The 20,799-nt window shown below is 49.9% G+C and overlaps 1 protein-coding gene across 7 annotated transcripts in view; it reads right to left on the bottom strand.

Moving 5' to 3' along the window:
* The window catches only part of RFX1 (regulatory factor X1), a 38,582-nt gene that overhangs the window by 1,967 nt on the left and 15,816 nt on the right, over positions 1–20,799 (bottom strand). For all 7 annotated transcript variants that reach the window (XM_083185333.1, XM_083185334.1, XM_083185332.1 and 4 more), the window contains 10 exons: positions 19,586–19,767; positions 19,158–19,277; positions 16,481–16,596; positions 15,530–15,648; positions 15,122–15,222; positions 4,872–5,023; positions 4,528–4,625; positions 3,694–3,843; positions 1,105–1,313; positions 856–1,009 (listed from right to left, as the gene is read on the bottom strand). In XM_083185333.1, coding sequence (XP_083041459.1) covers positions 856–1,009; positions 1,105–1,313; positions 3,694–3,843; positions 4,528–4,625; positions 4,872–5,023; positions 15,122–15,222; positions 15,530–15,648; positions 16,481–16,596; positions 19,158–19,277; positions 19,586–19,767 — 1,401 coding nt within the window. The remainder of the gene's footprint in view (positions 1–855; positions 1,010–1,104; positions 1,314–3,693; positions 3,844–4,527; positions 4,626–4,871; positions 5,024–15,121; positions 15,223–15,529; positions 15,649–16,480; positions 16,597–19,157; positions 19,278–19,585; positions 19,768–20,799) is intronic.

Genomic DNA, 20,799 nt, shown 5'->3' with positions numbered 1-20,799 from the left:
AGTGACCATGGTGTTGGGATGATGACACCCCTGCGTGTTGGGATGATGACACCCCTGCGTGTTGGGATGATGACACCGATGCGTGTTGGGATGATGACACCCCTGCGTGTTGGGATGATGACACCCCTGCGTGTTGGGATGATGACACCCCTGCGTGTTGGGATGATGACACCCCTGCGTGTTGGGATGATGACACCGCTGCGTGTTGGGATGATGACACCGCTGCGTGTTGGGATGATGACACCGCTGCGTGTTGGGATGATGACACCCCTGCGTGTTGGGATGATGACACCGCTGCGTGTTGGGATGATGACACCCCTGCGTGTTGGGATGATGACACCCCTGCGTGTTGGGATGATGACACCCCTGCGTGTTGGGATGATGACACCCCTGCGTGTTGGGATGATGACACCCCTGCGTGTTGGGATGATGACACCGCTGCGTGTTGGGATGATGACACCCCTGCGTGTTGGGATGATGACACCGCTGCGTGTTGGGATGATGACACCGCTGCGTGTTGGGATGATGACACCGCTGCGTGTTGGGATGATGACACCGCTGCGTGTTGGGATGATGACACCCCTGCGTGTTGGGATGATGACACCGCTGCGTGTTGGGATGATGACACCCCTGCGTGTTGGGATGATGACACCGCTGCGTGTTGGGATGATGACACCCCTGCGTGTTGGGATGATGACACCGCTGCGTGTTGGGATGATGACACCCCTGCGTGTTGGGATGATGACACCCCTGCGTGTTGGGATGATGACATGTTGAGAGCGATGGGATTAGAATCAGGCCCTTAATGGATCTGCCTCACCATTACTCCCCTCCTGATGGCACCCTGGCACTCACCTCTCCCATGACAGCAATGGGCGTTTCTCCTCGGGCCTGAGCCACGCGATGTTCTATTAAGTAATACATATATTCATCGTACAAGAGGCGAATCAGATGGAAGGAACCGAAGCTGGCCGCACTGCGCAGGGTTAGGTCACGTATCACCATGGAGCTGAGGGAGAAAGAAGAGCCGGCATCACATGACTGGGCATTTCAGTCACTGTCACATAACTGACCTGCCATAAACAGTCCTCCCCCATATCCCACCTGTAGAAGGACCACTTTAGTAGGAACAATTTGGCAGCTTTGGAAAAGCCGGGATTCCCCTGGTACGGCTTGAGCACCTGGGAGACAACTCCATCCAGCCACACCGCCCACTGCTCCAGGGAGCTCTGCTGCTGTAGTGTCAACTTAAAGTCCTGCTCCAGTCGCTGGACCACACGGTCTGCACAGCGGCACACCCAGGAGGCCTGCTCCTGAAAAACAAGGAGAGGACACAGTGTGCTGCAGTGCAGGAAACCAGCTATAGAGAGAAGAGACTGATAAAAGGAGAACTGTTCCTCACACCGAGTAGAGGACTGGAGAAGCCAAAAGGTATTTTGAATGAGGGGGAAACCGGGCCAGCCCCTGAGAGAGGAAGGGGAATAAGTGGAAGAGAGGGAGGAGAATCAGAGGAGGCCAGCCCTGACGGAGAAAGAGGGAGGAGAAACAGATGGGGCCAGCCCCTGAGTGAGATAGAGGGAGGATAAACAGAGGAGGCCAGCCACTGAGGGAGAGAGATCGAGGGAGATGGAAAAGAGGAAGCCAACCCCCTGAGAGTGGGAAATAGGGGGGGCAACGACACTGGGGGGCAGCCCCTGAAAGAGGGAGATAGGGGGATGATATACAGAGAAACCCCAGGACAAGCAGAGGAGGCCAGTCCCTGAGAGAAGGAGATAAAGGGAGGATTAAAAAAAAAAACAGGAAGCCCACCATGAGAGAGGGAGGATGTGGAGAAACAAAGGAGACCAGACCCTGAGAGCGGCGAGAGAGCGAGATAGAGAGAGCGAGAGCCAACTCCTGACATAGGGAGATAGAGGAGGCCAGCCCCTGAAAGAGGGAGATAGGGGGAGAAGGAATAGAGGAGGCCAATGCCTAAAGGAGGGAGTTAGGATACAGTGGAGGCCAGTCCCTGAGAAAGAGATATAGGGGGAGGATATACAAAGGAGGCCAGCCATGAAAAACAAGGAGAGGACACATTGTGCTACAGTGCAGGAAACCCAGTTATATGGTCAGATGCACTAAACTTCAGAAGTGATCAAATAGAGAGTGATAAACAGCCAGCCAATCAGCTCCTGCCTGCCATGTCACATATTGTGTTTGAAAGATGTCAGACAGGAACTGATTGGTTGGTTGTTCATCACTCTCCATTTTATCACTTTTGAAGCTTAGTGATTCTGGCCCATAGAGAGAAGAAACTGATACAGGAGAACTATTCCTCACGAAGGTGAAGTACAAGAAAGTAGAGGGGAGGCCAGCCCCTGAGAGAAGGAGATAGAGGGGAATACAAGAAGCCAACCCATGATAGAGGGAGAAACAGAGGAGATCAGACCCTGAGAGAGGGAGATAGAATACAGAGGAAGCCAGCCCTTTAGAGAGGGAGATAGGGAGAGGATATACAGAGGAGATCATCCCCTGGGAGGAGATAACAGAGGAAGCCAGCCCTGGAAAACATGGAGAGGGCACATTGTTCTTCAGTGCAGGAAGCAGCTATACATAAAATGAGACTAATAAAGGAGAACTGTACCTCACAAAATGTGAAGTATGAGAAAGTAGAAGCCAAAAGATATTCAAATGAGGGGGAAAACAGGGGAGTCCAGCCCCAGACAGAGGGAGACATATAGGAGGACAGTCCATAGAGATAGAAATAGAGGAAGACAACCACTGAGAGAGGGAAGAAATAGAGGAGACACAGAGTAGGTATTGAGATAGAGGGAGATGAAACAGAGGAAACTAGCCCCTAGAAAGGGAGATGGTGGGAGGATTAACAGAGGAGGCCATTCCCCAAGTAAGACAGAGGGAGGAGAAACAGAGGAGGCCATTCCCTGAGGAAGATAGAGGGAGGAGAAACAGAGGAGGCCAATCCGTGAGGAAAATAGTGGGATGCGAAACAGAGGAGGCCATTCCCTGAAGAAGAAAGAGGGAGGAGAAACAGAGGAGGCCATTCATTGAGGAAGACAAAGGGAGGAGAAACATAGGAGGCCATTCCCTGAGGAAGATAGAGGGAGGAGAAACAGAGGAGGCCATTCCCCAAGGAAGGAGAAACAGAGGAGACTATTCCCTGAGGAAGACAGAGGGAGGAGAAACAGAGGAGGCCATTCCTAGTGGAAGACAGGGGTTGGGATTGTTTAGTCGACCATAACTAGGTCGACGAGCATTGGGTCGATACCACTAGGTCAACATGGGTCAAGGTCGACATGACATTCCCTGAGGAAGATAGAGGGAGGAGAAACAGAGGAGGCCATTCCCTGAGGAAGACAGAGGGAGGAGAAACAGAGGAGGCCATTCCCTGAGGAAGACAGAGGGAGGAGAAACAGAGGAGGCCATTCCCTGAGGAAGACAGAGGGAGGAGAAACAGAGGAGGCCATTCCCTGAGGAAGACAGAGGAAGGAGAAACAGAGGAGGCCATTCCCTGAGGAAGACAGAGGGAGGAGAACAGAGGAGGCCAGCCGATGACAGAGGGAGGTGGGTAAACAAAGGGTAATTGCTCCTGGAGAATAGCATTTGGTAGTTTTCCCTGGCAGCAGTGATATACTATATCGAATACATTATGAAGAGAGAGAACGTGTACTGCAGAGACACCATGTATTTGGATACCTGTACATTGGTGAAATCTACACGGTTGAGGTCGCTGAGCATCTGGTTGATCTGCGCAGTGTTTTGCAGCACAGCCCGAGCGGCCTGGGCCAGGTGATTCAGTGATGTATAGCGGCGCAAAGTCTGGGCGAAGGCACTTGCAGCACCAACCTGCAGCCACAGATGAAGAGAGATCGAATAAAGCATCAGTCCTAGTCACACAACACTAACATAATGGGATATAATGGCCACTCTTCAGTTTACAATTTATAGCAGTCTAACATTAATGGGCTACATGCAAAAGCAGCCAGTATCTACCCTGCACAGAAAACATATAAATGTATTTTCTCCTTTTGCAGGGCAACATGGTTTGTTTCAGAAGCAAAGTTACTTGCTTTACTATCTTTACATCGCATGAATCAGGCCCTATGTATATTATATACAATATGTGATATGATTGAAGAATTGGGAATCCCATGATGCTTTGAGATTGACGTGAAGACCATTGGATACACCAAAGATACTGACTTCAGAGATACAGAGCCAATCAACCCATCAATCCTATATAATAAAAAGCTAACACTGCTCCTCACCTCTCTGGGAGGAATTCAAGGGATTGGCATGCCGGACGGCCTCTAGATGGCACCCGACAAAGCAATTCTAGTGTCGAGTCGGGCATAAAGACCGAAGTGGGCATTGTTGTTGTGTTGTTCCGTCATTCTGACGGGTTGGTAACTAGTATTAATATAAATTACAGTTTGTATAATCCGTGTGTCAGGCTTGATAATGACAAAAGGAACAAGACCATGGACTGGGCCCTGCTGTAGACATGACCTCGGGCTCCGTCTCACCCACCTTGACTCTGACCATCTCTTCTGGGATATTCATCATCGCACTTGTTAGCCAGCTCTCCAGACTCTTGGCAAAGTTACGGATGGCTTGTGTCAGGGCACCTGAGGAAACAAACAGTCAGGAGCATGTGGGAAGGTTGTATCCTGCGCACAATTACATACATTACAGGCCGCAGCAGAGATCAGGAACCTCTTCAGTTGCTGACACAGCCAGTGAGTGGCGAGACACAAGCTGGCTAAGCCTGGCCCTGTAGTAATGCCTCCTGCAGTCATGGTGCAGGAGAGTGTCAGACGCTATGACATGGTCTGTAGAGAAGCCTGCATCCAGCAGGTATACCTAACACTTACTGGGGATAGGGCGCAGCACATCTGGGATAAGCATTTCCACCAGCCCCTGGTACAGCAGGTGATCACAGTCCCTGCTCCATTTTAACAAAGGTTCGTACTTGGATAAGAGGACTAGGCAGTCCTTAGGCAAGCGCTTCTCAGCTTCATCATCTCTGGATGGAGAGATTGGAGGTCAGATAGTGGGTAGGTGAACAACAGGGTTAATAGAGAAGTGTGGAAAAAGTGGTGAGTGTGAGAAAAGAATAGATAGACGGAGGGGAGAGAAGAGGAGACACAAGCAAGACTGAGAAAAGAACATGTAGAAGGAGAGGAGAAAGACGTGAGGAGACACCAGTGAGATGAGCACAGGACATATAGATGAAAGACGTGAGGAGACACCGCTGAGATGAGCACAGGACATATAGATGAAAGACATGAGGAGACACCATTGAGATGAGCACAGGACATATAGATGAAAGACATGAGGAGACACCATTGAGATAAGCACAGGACATATAGATGAAAGACATGAGGAGACACCATTGAGATGAGCACAGGACATATAGATGAAAGACATGAGGAGACACCAGTGAGATGAGCACAGGACATATAGGTGAAAGACATGAGGAGACACCAGTGAGATGAGCACAGGACATATAGATGAAAGACGTGAGGAGACACCGCTGAGATGAGCACAGGACATATAGATGAAAGACATGAGGAGACATCATTGAGATGAGCACAGGACATATAGATGAAAGACATGAGGAGACACCATTGAGATGAGCACAGGACATATAGATGAAAGACATGAGGAGACACCATTGAGATGAGCACAGGACATATAGATGAAAGACATGAGGAGACACCAGTGAGATGAGCACAGGACATATAGGTGAAAGACATGAGGAGACACCAGTGAGATGAGCACAGGACATATAGATGAAAGACGTGAGGAGACACCGCTGAGATGAGCACAGGACATATAGATGAAAGACATGAGGAGACATCATTGAGATGAGCACAGGACATATAGATGAAAGACATGAGGAGACACCAGTGAGATGAGCACAGGACATATAGGTGAAAGACATGAGGAGACACCGGTGAGATGAACCCAGGACATATAGATGAAAGACACGAGGAGACACCGGTGAGATGAGCACAGGACATATAGATGAAAAATACACCAGTGAGAGAAGCACAGGACATATAGGTGAAAGACGTGAGGAGACACCATTGAGATGAGCACAGGACATATAGATGAAAGACATGAGGAGACACCGGTGAGATGAGCACAGGACATATAGATGAAAGACATTAGGAGACACCAGTGAGAGGAGCACAGGACAAATAGATGAAAGACGTGAGGAGACACCGGTGAGATGAGCACAGGACATATATATGAAAGACATGAGGAGACACCGGTGAGATGAGCACAGGACATATAGATGAAAGACAAGGGTGAGATGAGCACAGGAAATATAGATAAAAGACGTGAGAAGACACCGGTGAGATGAGCACAGAACATATATATGAAAGACATGAGGAGACACCGGTGAGATGAGCACAGGATATATAGATGAAAGACATTAGGAGAAACCAGTGAGATGAGCACAGGACATATAGATGAAAGACATTAGGAGACACCAGTGAGAGGAGCACAGGATATATAGATGAAAGACGTGAGGAGACACCGGTGAGATGAGCACAGGACATATAGATGAAAGACATGAGGAGACACTGGTGAGACGAGCACAGGACATATAGATGAAAGACATGAGGAGACACCGGTGAGATGAGCACAGGACATATAGATGAAAGACACCGGTGAGATGAGCACAGGACATATAGATGAAAAACATGAGAAGACACCGGTGAGATGAGCACAGAACATATAGATGAAAGAAACCGGTGAGATAAGCACAGGACATATAGATGAAAGACATGAGGAGACACTGGTGAGATGAGCAAAGGACATATAGATGAAAGACACCGGTGAGATGAGCACAGGACATATAGATGAAAGACGTGAGGAGACACCGGTGAGATGAGCACAGGACATATAGATGAAAGACATGAGGAGACACCGGTGAGATGAGCACAGGACATATAGATGAAAGACATGAGGAGACACCAGTGAGATGAGCACAGGACATATAGATGAAAGACATGAGGAGACACCAGTGAGATGAGCACAGGACATATAGATGAAAGAGGTGAGGAGACACCAGTGAGATGAGCACAGGACATATAGATGAAAGACATGAGGAGACACCGGTGAGATGAGCACAGGACATATAGATGAAAGACATTAGGAGACACCAGTGAGAGGAGCACAGGACATATAGATGAAAGACGTGAGGAGACACCGGTGAGATGAGCACAGGACAAATAGATGAAAGACATGAGGAGACACCGGTGAGATGAGCACAGGACATATAGATTAAAGACATGAGGAGACACCAGTGAGATGAGCACAGGACATATAGATGAAAGACATTAGGAGACACCAGTGAGAGGAGCACAGGACATATAGATGAAAGACGTGAGGAGACACCGGTGAGATGAGCACAGGACATATAGATGAAAGACATGAGGAGACACCGGTGAGATGAGCACAGGACATATAGATGAAAGACATGAGGAGACACCAGTGAGATGAGCACAGGACATATAGATGAAAGACGTGAGGAGACACCAGTGAGAGGAGCACAGGACATACAGGTGAAAGACATGAGGAGACACCGGTGAGATGAGCACAGGATATATAGATAAAAGACATGAGGAGACACCGGTGAGATGAGCCCAGGACATATAGATGAAAGACACGAGGAGACACCGGTGAGATGAGCACAGGACATATAGATGAAAGACACCAGTGAGAGGAGCACAGGACATATAGGTGAAAGACGTAAGGAGAAACCATTGAGATGAGCACAGGACATATAGATGAAAGACATGAGGAGACACCGGTGAGATGAGCACAGGACATATAGATGAAAGACATTAGGAGACACCAGTGAGATGAGCACAGGACAAATAGATGAAAGACGTGAGGAGACACCGGTGAGATGAGCACAGGACATATATATATGAAAGACATGAGGAGACACCGGTGAGATGAGCACAGGACATATAGATGAAAGACAAGGGTGAGATGAGCACAGGACATATAGATGAAAGACATGAGGAGACACCGGTGAGATGAGCACAGGACATATAGATGAAAGACACCGGTGAGATGAGCACAGGACATATAAATGAAAGACGTGAGGAGACACCGGTGAGATGAGCACAGGACATATAGATGAAAGACACCGGTGAGATGAGCACAGGACATATATATGAAAGACATGAGGAGACACCGGTGAGATTAGCACAGGATATATAGATGAAAGACACCAGTGAGATGAGCACAGGACATATAGATGAAAGACATTAGGAGACACCAGTAAGATGAGCACAGGACATATAGATGAAAGACATTAGGAGACACCAGTGAGAGGAGCACAGGATATATAGATGAAAGACGTGAGGAGACACCGGTGAGATGACCACAGGACATATAGATGAAAGACATGAGGAGACACCGGTGAGATGAGCACAGGACATATAGATGAAAGACACCGGTGAGATGAGCACAGGACATATAGATGAAAGACGTGAGGAGACACCGGTGAGATGAGCACAGGACATATAGATGAAAGACATGAGGAGACACCGGTGAGATGAGCACAGGACATATAGATGAAAGACACCGGTGAGATGAGCACAGGACATATAGATGAAAGACGTGAGGAGACACCGGTGAGATGAGCACAGGACATATAGATGAAAGACACCGGTGAGATGAGCACAGGACATATAGATGAAAGACGTGAGGAGAAACCTGTGAGATGAGCACAGGACATATAGATGAAAGACGTGAGGAGACACCGATGAGAGGAGCACAGGACATATAGGTGAAAGACATGAGGAGACACCGGTGAGATGAGCACAGAACATATAGATGAAAGAAACCGGTGAGATGAGCACAGGACATATACTGTAGATGAAAGACATGAGGAGACACAGGTGAGATGAGCACAGAACATATAGATGAAAGACGTGAGGAGACAACGGTGAGAGGAGCACAGGACATATAGATGAAAGACGTGAGGAGACACCGATGAGAGGAGCACAGGACATATAGGTGAAAGACGTGAGGAGACACCGGAGAGATGAGCACAGGACATACAGATGAAAGACATGAGGAGACACCGGTGAGATGAGCACAGGACATATAGATGAAAGACATTAGGAGACACCAGTGAGAGGAGCACAGGACATATAGATGAAAGACGTGAGGAGACACCGGTGAGATGAGCACATGACATATAGATGAAAGACGTGAGGAGACACCGGTGAGATGAGCACAGGACATATAGATGAAAGACGTGAGGAGACACCAGTGAGATGAGCACAGGACATATAGATGAAAGATGTGAGGAGACACCGATGAGAGGAGCACAGGACATATAGGTGAAAGACATGAGGAGACACCAGTGAGATGAGCACCGGACATATAGATGAAAGACGTGATGAGACACCGGTGAGAGGAGCATAGGACATATAGATGAAAGACGTGAGGAGACACCAGTGAGATGAGCACAGGACATATAGATGAAAGACGTGATGAGACACCGGTGAGAGGAGCACAGGACATATAGATAAAAGATGTGAGGAGACACCAGTGAGAGGAGCACAGGACATATAGGTGAAAGACGTGAGGAGACACCATTGAGATGAGCACAGGACATATAGATGAAAGACATGAGGAGACACCGGTGAGATGAGCACAGGACATATAGATGAAAGACATTAGGAGACACCAGTGAGAGGAGCACAGGACAAATAGATGAAAGACGTGAGGAGACACAGGTGAGATGAGTACAGGACATATATATGAAAGACATGAGGAGACACCGGTGAGATGAGCACAGGACATATAGATGAAAGACAAGGGTGAGATGAGCACAGGACATATAGATGAAAGACGTGAGGAGACACCGGTGAGATGAGCACAGGACATATAGATGAAAGACATGAGGAGACACCGGTGAGATGAGCACAGGACATATAGATGAAAGACACCGGTGAGATGAGCACAGGACATATAGATGAAAGACGTGAGGAGACACCGGTGAGATGAGCACAGGACATATAGATGAAAGACATGAGGAGACACCGGTGAGATGAGCACAGGACATATAGATGAAAGACACCAGTGAGAGGAGCACAGGACATATAGGTGAAAGACGTAAGGAGACACCAGTGAGATGAGCACAGGACATATAGATGAAAGACATTAGGAGACACCAGTGAGAGGAGCACAGGATATATAGATGAAAGACGTGAGGAGACACCGGTGAGATGAGCACAGGACATATAGATGAAAGACATGAGGAGACACTGGTGAGATGAGCACAGGACATATAGATGAAAGACATGAGGAGACACCGGTGAGATGAGCACAGGACATATAGATGAAAGACACCGGTGAGATGAGCACAGGACATATAGATGAAAAACATGAGGAGACACCGGTGAGATGAGCACAGAACATATAGATGAAAGAAACCGGTGAGATAAGCACAGGACATATAGATGAAAGACGTGAGGAGACACCGGTGAGATGAGCACAGGACATATAGATGAAAGACACCGGTGAGATGAGCACAGGACATATAGATGAAAGACGTGAGGAGACACCGGTGAGATGAGCACAGGACATATAGATGAAAGACATGAGGAGACACCGGTGAGATGAGCACAGGACATATAGATGAAAGACGTGAGGAGACACCGGTGAGATGAGCACAGGACATATAGATGAAAGACGTGAGGAGACACCGGTGAGATGAGCACAGGACATATAGATGAAAGACAGGAGGAGACACCAGTGAGATGAGCACAGGACATATCGATGAAAGACGTGAGGAGACACCAGTGAGAAGAGCACAGGACATATAGATGAAAGACGTGAGGAGACACCGGTGAGATGAGCACAGGACATATAGATGAAAGACATGAGGAGACACCGGTGAGATGAGCACAGGACATATAGATGAAAGACATTAGGAGACACCAGTGAGAGGAGCACAGGACATATAGATGAAAGACGTGAGGAGACACCGGTGAGATGAGCACAGGACATATAGATGAAAGACGTGAGGAGACACCGGTGAGATGAGCACAGGACATATAGATGAAAGACATGAGGAGACACCGGTGAGATGAGCACAGGACATATAGATGAAAGACACTGGTGAGATGAGCACAGGACATATAGGTGAAAGACGTAAGGAGACACCAGTGAGATGAGCACAGGACATATAGATGAAAGACATTAGGAGACACCAGTGAGAGGAGCACAGGATATATAGATGAAAGACGTGAGGAGACACCGGTGAGATGAGCACAGGACATATAGATGAAAGACATGAGGAGACACCGGTGAGATGAGCACAGGACATATAGATGAAAGACACCAGTGAGAGGAGCACAGGACATATAGGTGAAAGACGTAAGGAGACACCAGTGAGATGAGCACAGGACATATAGATGAAAGACATTAGGAGACACCAGTGAGAGGAGCACAGGATATATAGATGAAAGACGTGAGGAGACACCGGTGAGATGAGCACAGGACATATAGATGAAAGACATGAGGAGACACTGGTGAGATGAGCACAGGACATATAGATGAAAGACATGAGGAGACACCGGTGAGATGAGCACAGGACATATAGATGAAAGACACTGGTGAGATGAGCACAGGACATATAGATGAAAAACATGAGGAGACACCGGTGAGATGAGCACAGAACATATAGATGAAAGAAACCGGTGAGATAAGCACAGGACATATAGATGAAAGACGTGAGGAGACACCGGTGAGATGAGCACAGGACATATAGATGAAAGACACCGGTGAGATGAGCACAGGACATATAGATGAAAGACGTGAGGAGACACCGGTGAGATGAGCACAGGACATATAGATGAAAGACATGAGGAGACACCGGTGAGATGAGCACAGGACATATAGATGAAAGACCGGAGGAGACACCAGTGAGATGAGCACAGGACATATCGATGAAAGACGTGAGGAGACACCAGTGAGAAGAGCACAGGACATATAGATGAAAGACGTGAGGAGACACCGGTGAGATGAGCACAGGACATATAGATGAAAGACATGAGGAGACACCGGTGAGATGAGCACAGGACATATAGATGAAAGACATTAGGAGACACCAGTGAGAGGAGCACAGGACATATAGATGAAAGACGTGAGGAGACACCGGTGAGATGAGCACAGGACATATAGATGAAAGACATGAGGAGACACCAGTGAGATGAGCACAGGACATATAGATGAAAGACATTAGGAGACACCAGTGAGAGGAGCACAGGACATATAGATGAAAGACGTGAGGAGACACCGGTGAGATGAGCACAGGACATATAGATGAAAGACATGAGGAGACACCGGTGAGATGAGCACAGGACATATAGATGAAAGACATGAGGAGACACCAGTGAGATGAGCACAGGACATATAGATGAAAGACGTGAGGAGACACCAGTGAGAGGAGCACAGGACATACAGATGAAAGACATGAGGAGACACCGGTGAGATGAGCACAGGACATATAGATAAAAGACATGAGGAGACACCGGTGAGATGAGCCCAGGACATATAGATGAAAGACACGAGGAGACACCGGTGAGATGAGCACAGGACATATAGATGAAAGACACCAGTGAGAGGAGCACAGGACATATAGGTGAAAGACGTAAGGAGACACCATTGAGATGAGCACAGGACATATAGATGAAAGACATGAGGAGACACCGGTGAGATGAGCACAGGGACATATAGATGAAAGACATTAGGAGACACCAGTGAGAGGAGCACAGGACAAATAGATGAAAGACGTGAGGAGACACCGGTGAGATGAGCACAGGACATATATATGAAAGACATGAGGAGACACCGGTGAGATGAGCACAGGACATATAGATGAAAGACAAGGGTGAGATGAGCACAGGACATATAGATGAAAGACATGAGGAGACACCGGTGAGATGAGCACAGGACATATAGATGAAAGACACCGGTGAGATGAGCACAGGACATATAGATGAAAGACGTGAGGAGACACCGGTGAGATGAGCACAGGGCATATAGATGAAAGACACCGGTGAGATGAGCACAGGACATATATATGAAAGACATGAGGAGACACCGTTGAGATTAGCACAGGATATATAGATGAAAGACACCAGTGAGATTAGCACAGGACATATAGATGAAAGACATTAGGAGACACCAGTAAGATGAGCACAGGACATATAGATGAAAGACATTAGGAGACACCAGTGAGAGGAGCACAGGATATATAGATGAAAGACGTGAGGAGACACCGGTGAGATGAGCACAGGACATATAGATGAAAGACATGAGGAGACACCGGTGAGATGAGCACAGGACATATAGATGAAAGACACCGGTGAGATGAGCACAGGACATATAGATGAAAGACGTGAGGAGACACCGGTGAGATGAGCACAGGACATATAGATGAAAGACATGAGGAGACACCGGTGAGATGAGCACAGGACATATAGATGAAAGACGTGAGGAGAAACCTGTGAGATGAGCACAGAACATATAGATGAAAGACGTGAGGAGACACCGGTGAGAGGAGCACAGGACATATATATGAAAGACGTGAGGAGACACCGATGAGAGGAGCACAGGACATATAGGTGAAAGACATGAGGAGACACCGGTGAGATGAGCACAGAACATATAGATGAAAGAAACCGGTGAGATGAGCACAGGACATATACTGTAGATGAAAGACATGAGGAGACACCGGTGAGATGAGCACAGAACATATAGATGAAAGACGTGAGGAGACAATGGTGAGAGGAGCACAGGACATATAGATGAAAGACATGAGGAGACACCGATGAGAGGAGCACAGGACATATAGGTGAAAGACGTGAGGAGACACCGGTGAGATGAGCACAGGACATACAGATGAAAGACATGAGGAGACACCGGTGAGATGAGCACAGGACATATAGATGAAAGACATGAGGAGACACCGGTGAGATGAGCACAGGACATATAGATGAAAGACATTAGGAGACACCAGTGAGAGGAGCACAGGACATATAGATGAAAGACGTGAGGAGACACCGGTGAGATGAGCACATGACATATAGATGAAAGACGTGAGGAGACACCGGTGAGATGAGCACAGGACATATAGATGAAAGACGTGAGGAGACACCAGTGAGATGAGCACAGCACATATAGATGAAAGACGTGAGGAGACACCGATGAGAGGAGCACAGGACATATAGGTGAAAGACATGAGGAGACACCGGTGAGATGAGCACCGGACATATAGATGAAAGACGTGATGAGACACCGGTGAGAGGAGCATAGGACATATAGATGAAAGACGTGAGGAGACACCAGTGAGATGAGCACAGGACATATAGAAGAAAGACGTGATGAGACACCGGTGAGAGGAGCACAGGACATATAGATAAAAGATGTGAGGAGACACCAGTGAGAGGAGCACAGGACATATAGATGAAAGACGTGAGGAGACACCGGTGAAAGGAGCACAGGACATACAGGTGAAAGACATGAGGAGACACCGGTGAGATGAGCACAGGACATATAGATGAAAGACGTGAGGAGACACCAGTGAGATGAGCACAGCACATATAGATGAAAGACGTGAGGAGACACCGATGAGAGGAGCACAGGACATATAGGTGAAAGACATGAGGAGACACCGGTGAGATGAGCACCGGACATATAGATGAAAGACGTGATGAGACACCGGTGAGAGGAGCATAGGACATATAGATGAAAGACGTGAGGAGACACCAGTGAGATGAGCACAGGACATATAGAAGAAAGACGTGATGAGACACCGGTGAGAGGAGCACAGGACATATAGATAAAAGATGTGAGGAGACACCAGTGAGAGGAGCACAGGACATATAGATGAAAGACGTGAGGAGACACCGGTGAAAGGAGCACAGGACATACAGGTGAAAGACATGAGGAGACACCGGTGAGATGAGCACAGGACATATAGATAAAAGATGTGAGGAGACACATCTGAGCTGAGCACAGGAGAACAGTAGTAAAGTGGTGCCAGTGAGAGGAGTATTTGCGCGATGTTACTTACACTGTGTTATCACTGTGCTGCGTCTGGCTGAACCTCCAGAAGGTTTTCCAGAGAGTCTCTACCAGGGTAAACTGCAGATTTACCACCACATCAACAATCGCCTGTGATAAATAACAAAGGCTAGAAGGATTGGTCACTGGCGTTTAATGACATTTGGTGACAGAACTGTAAATAAAGGGTTAGGTGTAGGAATAGGAATGAGAACTGGCTCAAGTTTTTTAAAGCGGCAATCATTTACACGGCAAAACCAGTTAGATTTTGCAGTGTAAATGATTTCTGCTTTAAAAAAACTTCTTACCAAATCTCTTACTTTCTGAATCTATTAAATCTCACCCTTAGTGTTGCGACCCATGCAGAATTAAGCCCATAATTCAATAAAAGACTTTTCCAATAAGGATCTGCGGTTACCTCGCAATGTTCGCGGTACAGCAGCTGGAAGGCCTTAACATTGGCCAAGGTGATACCATCTGGAAGTGGTTTTCCTTGTATGTCTATATCGGCAAACTCTGGTAGTGTCCGCGAGGCATCTGTACAGCAAACAACGGTGACATTACACAGACAGTAAGCACTAAGTACAAGCCAGTAACGCAATTAGCACAACTGTGCCTAATTCTGTGGAGTTCCTCTGCCCAGGAAGCAGTGTCAGTTAGGGTGTAGCACTTCCTGTGAGCCGATGGGAGGAGGTGGGTGCATGTGGGGTGTTCCATAGGAAAGATCCATTAATCCCACCAGTGCACCTAGTTTTCCAAAAAGGCATTGTGGGATGGGAGTAAGATGGGGAAGGTCTATGGGGATTGTGTTGGGATGAACACACTATTATCCCAGCAGACGTCCTTCTAACCTAAATGAGTAAAACTGTCCGCAGGCTTTCCCCGCAGTACATAAAGAAACACTGTGGATACATGTTACAGTTTGTGTATGACTATTACTGACACCACCTCTACATGTACGGGCAGGACACATGACCTGAGGGTAGGGGGCTGCCACTGACCTAGGGACTGCTGGGTGGCATGCCCCTCACTGACACCACCTCTACGTGTATGGGCAGGACACATGACCTGAGGGTAGGGGTCTGGCACTGACCTAGGGACTGCTGGGTGGCATGGCCCTCGCTGACACCACCTCTACGTGTACGGGCAGGACACATAATCTGAGGGTAGGAGGCTGCCACTGACCTAGGGACTGCTGGGTGGCATGCCCCTCACTGACACCACCTCTACGTGTACGGGCAGGACACATGACCTGAGGGTAGGAGGCTGCCACTGACCTAGGGACTGCTGGGTGGCATGCTCCTCACTGACACCACCTCTACGTGTACGGGCAGGACACATGACCTGAGGGTAGGAGGCTGCCACTGACCTAGGAACTGCTGGTACTGCTGGACCTGCGAGCTGATATCGGAAAGGCCGGAGGAAGGCTGGAGGCCACCTCCCACCCCGTTACTCATCCCCTCCATCTTCTGTATAGGCTTCATCCTGGGAGAAAGAGAGATAATTAGGGGGAAGCACAAGTCAGAGAGGCGCAAACTGCGCTACCATGCAATAGGATCAGTGAGGCCGAGGCGTCTGCACGCTGGGGAAGGCCATGCAATAGGATCAGTGAGCCGAGGCGTCTGCACGCTGGGGAAGGCCATGCAATAGGATCAGTGGGGCCGAGGCGTCTGCACACTGGGGAAGGCCATGCAATAGGATCAGTGAGACGAGGCGTCTGCACGCTGGGGAAGGCCGTGCAATAGGATCAGTGAGACAAGGCGTCTGCACACTGGGGAAGGCCATGCAATAGGATCAGTGAGGCCGAGGCGTCTGCACGCTGGGGAAGGCCATGCAATAGGATCAGTGAGACGAGGCGTCTGCACGCTGGGGAAGGCCATGCAATAGGATCAGTGAGACGAGGCGTCTGCACGCTGAGGAAGGCCATGCAATAGGATCAGTGAGGCCGAGGCGTCTGCACGCTGGGGAAGGCCATGCAGTAGGATCAGTGAGGCCGAGGCGTCTGCACGCTGGGGAAGGCCATGCAATAGGATCAGTGAGGCCGAGGCGTCTGCACGCTGGGGAAGGCCATGCAATAGGATCAGTGAGACGAGGCGTCTGCACGCTGAGGAAGGCCATGCAATAGGATCAGTGAGGCCGAGGCGTCTGCACGCTGGGGAAGGCCATGCAGTAGGATCAGTGAGGCCGAGGCGTCTGCACGCTGGGGAAGGCCATGCAATAGGATCAGTGAGGCCGAGGCGTCTGCACGCTGGGGAAGGCCATGCAATAGGATCAGTGAGGCCGAGGCGTCTGCACGCTGGGGAAGGCCATGCAATAGGATCAGTGAGGCGAGGCGTCTGCACGCTGGGGAAGGCCATGCAATAGGATCAGTGAGGCCGAGGCGTCTGCACACTGGGGAAGGCCATGCAATAGGATCAGTGAGACGAGGCGTCTGCACGCTGGGGAAGGCCATGCAATAGGATCAGTGAGACGAGGCGTCTGCACGCTGGGGAAGGCCATGCAATAGGATCAGTGAGACGAGGCGTCTGCACGCTGGGGAAGGCCATGCAATAGGATCAGTGAGACGAGGCTTCTGCACACTGGGGAAGGCCATGCAATAGGATCAGTGAGGCCGAGGCGTCTGCACGCTGGGGAAGGCCATGCAATAGGATCAGTGAGGCCGAGGCGTCTGCACACTGGGAAAGGCCATGGAATAGGATCAGTGAGGCCGAGGCATCTGCACGCTGGGGAAGGCCATGCAGTAGGATCAGTGAGGCCGAGGCGTCTGCACACTGGGGAAGGCCATGCAATAGGATCAGTGAGGCCGAGGCGTCTGCACACTGGGGAAGGCCATGCAATAGGATCAGTGAGGCCGAGGCGTCTGCACACTGGAGAAGGCCATGCAATAGGATCAGTGAGACAAGGCGTCTGCACGCTGGGGAAGGCCGTGCAATAGGATCAGTGAGGCCGAGGTGTCTGCACGCTGGGGAAGGCCATGCAATAGAATCAGTGAGACCGAGGCGTCTGCACACTGGGGAAGGCCATGCAATAGGATCAGTGAGGCCGAGGCGTCTGCACGCTGGGGAAGGCCATGCAGTAGGATCAGTGAGGCCGAGGCGTCTGCACGCTGGGGAAGGCCATGCAATAGGATCAGTGAGGCCGAGGCGTCTGCACGCTGGGGAAGGCCATGCAATAGGATCAGTGAGGCCGAGGCGTCTGCACGCTGGGGAAGGCCATGCAATAGGATCAGTGAGGCGAGGCGTCTGCACGCTGGGGAAGGCCATGCAATAGGATCAGTGAGACGAGGCGTCTGCACGCTGGGGAAGGCCATGCAATAGGATCAGTGAGGCCGAGGCGTCTGCACGCTGGGGAAGGCCATGCAATAGAATCAGTGAGGCCGAGGCGTCTGCACACTGGGGAAGGCCATGCAATAGGATCAGTGAGGCCGAGGCCTCTGCACACTGGGGAAGGCCATGCAATAGAATCAGTGAGGCCGAGGCGTCTGCACGCTGGGGAAGGCCATGCAATAGGATCAGTGAGGCCGAGACGTCTGCACGCTGGGGAAGGCCATGCAATAGGATCAGTGAGGCCGAGGCGTCTGCACGCTGGGGAAGGCCATGCAATAGGATCAGTGAGACGAGGCTTCTGCACGCTGGGGAAGGCCATGCAATAGGATCAGTGAGACGAGGCGTCTGCACGCTGGGGAAGGCCATGCAATAGGATCAGTGAGGCCGAGGCGTCTGCACGCTGGGGAAGGCCATGCAATAGGATCAGTGAGACGAGGCGTCTGCACGCTGGGGTAGGCCATGCAATAGGATCAGTGAGACGAGGCGTCTGCACGCTGGGGAAGGCCATGCAATAGGATCAGTGAGACGAGGCGTCTGCACGCTGGGGAAGGCCATGCCAGACAGCTCAATACACACAATTAAGAAATCTGAATCATTTGACTTTATGTAATTCAAGGCACAGAGGATTTAAGCCCATGACACTATAACGGATAATGCAGCCAGGTGATAACGGATCACTGGAAGCTACAGGAGATGGCACACGGGACACAGCCAGGGTACCTCTGTTTCTGGGAGAACGGCTGCTGGCGCATTGCGAGGTGCTGCTGGTCTTCCATCAGGCGCAGAAGGGAGGAGCTGGCTTTAATGCGGAGACCATAATAGTGATACTTGGAGTTCCCCCTGTAGGAGAGATACAGATATTGTGTCACATTAGTCCTCCCTATACACATCCCAGCGCGGGTCATCTCTGTAGGACCATTAGTATATAGGCATACATCACATGACACACCTCTTTCCTCCCCATATACCCTAGTGCAGGCTTTCACCTACACTTGGTGTGACAGTCCGTAATAAATACACCTGTGCATCAGATTGGTGATCAGGAAGCGAGAATTGTGAGGGGTCCTTAGGGCCACATTGGGGAAACACTGACCTAGTGACTATTATGCTCCACAGAACAATATGCTGACATGCAGAACGGTTTGTACCTGGTTCCCAACCGACGGGTGCGCAATCCCATGAAGACTGAGCGTATGAGCTTCCCGAAGGAAGCAGCATTCACCGGCTCCAGCTTCTGCTCCTGGCAGTGCAGCAGGTAATGGCAATAGAGGGTGCTGCGGGGGAGACTCACCCCTTCTGCTGTCTCGTAATTGTCCAGCAGCCACTGCACCTGCAGGGGAGAGTAAGGCAGTCACATGGGGCACAGTCACCAATAGGTACAGAGTCCCAGGGTCAGGTAGGAGAACATCAGGGGAGAGTAAGCCAGTCACATGGGGCACAGTCACCAATAGGTACAGAGTCCCAGGGTCAGGTAGGAGAACATCAGGGGAGAGTAAGCCAGTCACATGGGGCACAGTCACCAATAGGTGCAGAGTCCCGGGGTCTGGTAGGAGAACATCAGGGGAGAGTAAGCCAGTCACATGGGGCACAGTCACCAATAGGTACAGAGTCCCAGGGTCAGGTAGGAGAACATCAGGGGAGAGTAAGCCAGTCACAGGGGCACAGTCACCAATAGGTGCAGAGTCCCGGGGTCTGGTAGGAGAACATCAGGGGAGAGTAAGACAGTCACATGGGGCAAAGTCACCAATAGGTGCAGAGTCCCAGGGTCTGGTAGGGGAATATCAGGGGAGAGTAAGACAGTCACATGGGGCACAGTCACCAATAGGTGCAGAGTCCCAGGGTCTGGTAGGAGAACGTCAGGGGAGAGTAAGGCAGTCACATGGGGCACAGTCACCAATAGGTACAGAGTCCCAGGGTCAGGTAGGAGAACATCAGGGGAGAGTAAGCCAGTCACATGGGGCACAGTCACCAATAGGTACAGAGTCCCAGGGTCAGGTAGGAGAACATCAGGGGAGAGTAAGCCAGTCACATGGGGCACAGTCACCAATAGGTGCAGAGTCCCGGGGTCTGGTAGGAGAACATCAGGGGAGAGTAAGCCAGTCACATGGGGCACAGTCACCAATAGGTACAGAGTCCCAGGGTCAGGTAGGAGAACATCAGGGGAGAGTAAGCCAGTCACATGGGGCACAGTCACCAATAGGTGCAGAGTCCCGGGGTCTGGTAGGAGAACATCAGGGGAGAGTAAGACAGTCACATGGGGCAAAGTCACCAATAGGTGCAGAGTCCCAGGGTCTGGTAGGGGAATATCAGGGGAGAGTAAGACAGTCACATGGGGCACAGTCACCAATAGGTGCAGAGTCCC

The sequence above is a fragment of the Crinia signifera genome, chromosome 4 (assembly GCF_055691185.1).
Source record: "Crinia signifera chromosome 4, ASM5569118v1, whole genome shotgun sequence".
NCBI classification, from domain to species: Eukaryota; Metazoa; Chordata; class Amphibia; order Anura; family Myobatrachidae; genus Crinia; species Crinia signifera.
This window is presented reverse-complemented; position numbering and strand designations above follow the sequence as displayed.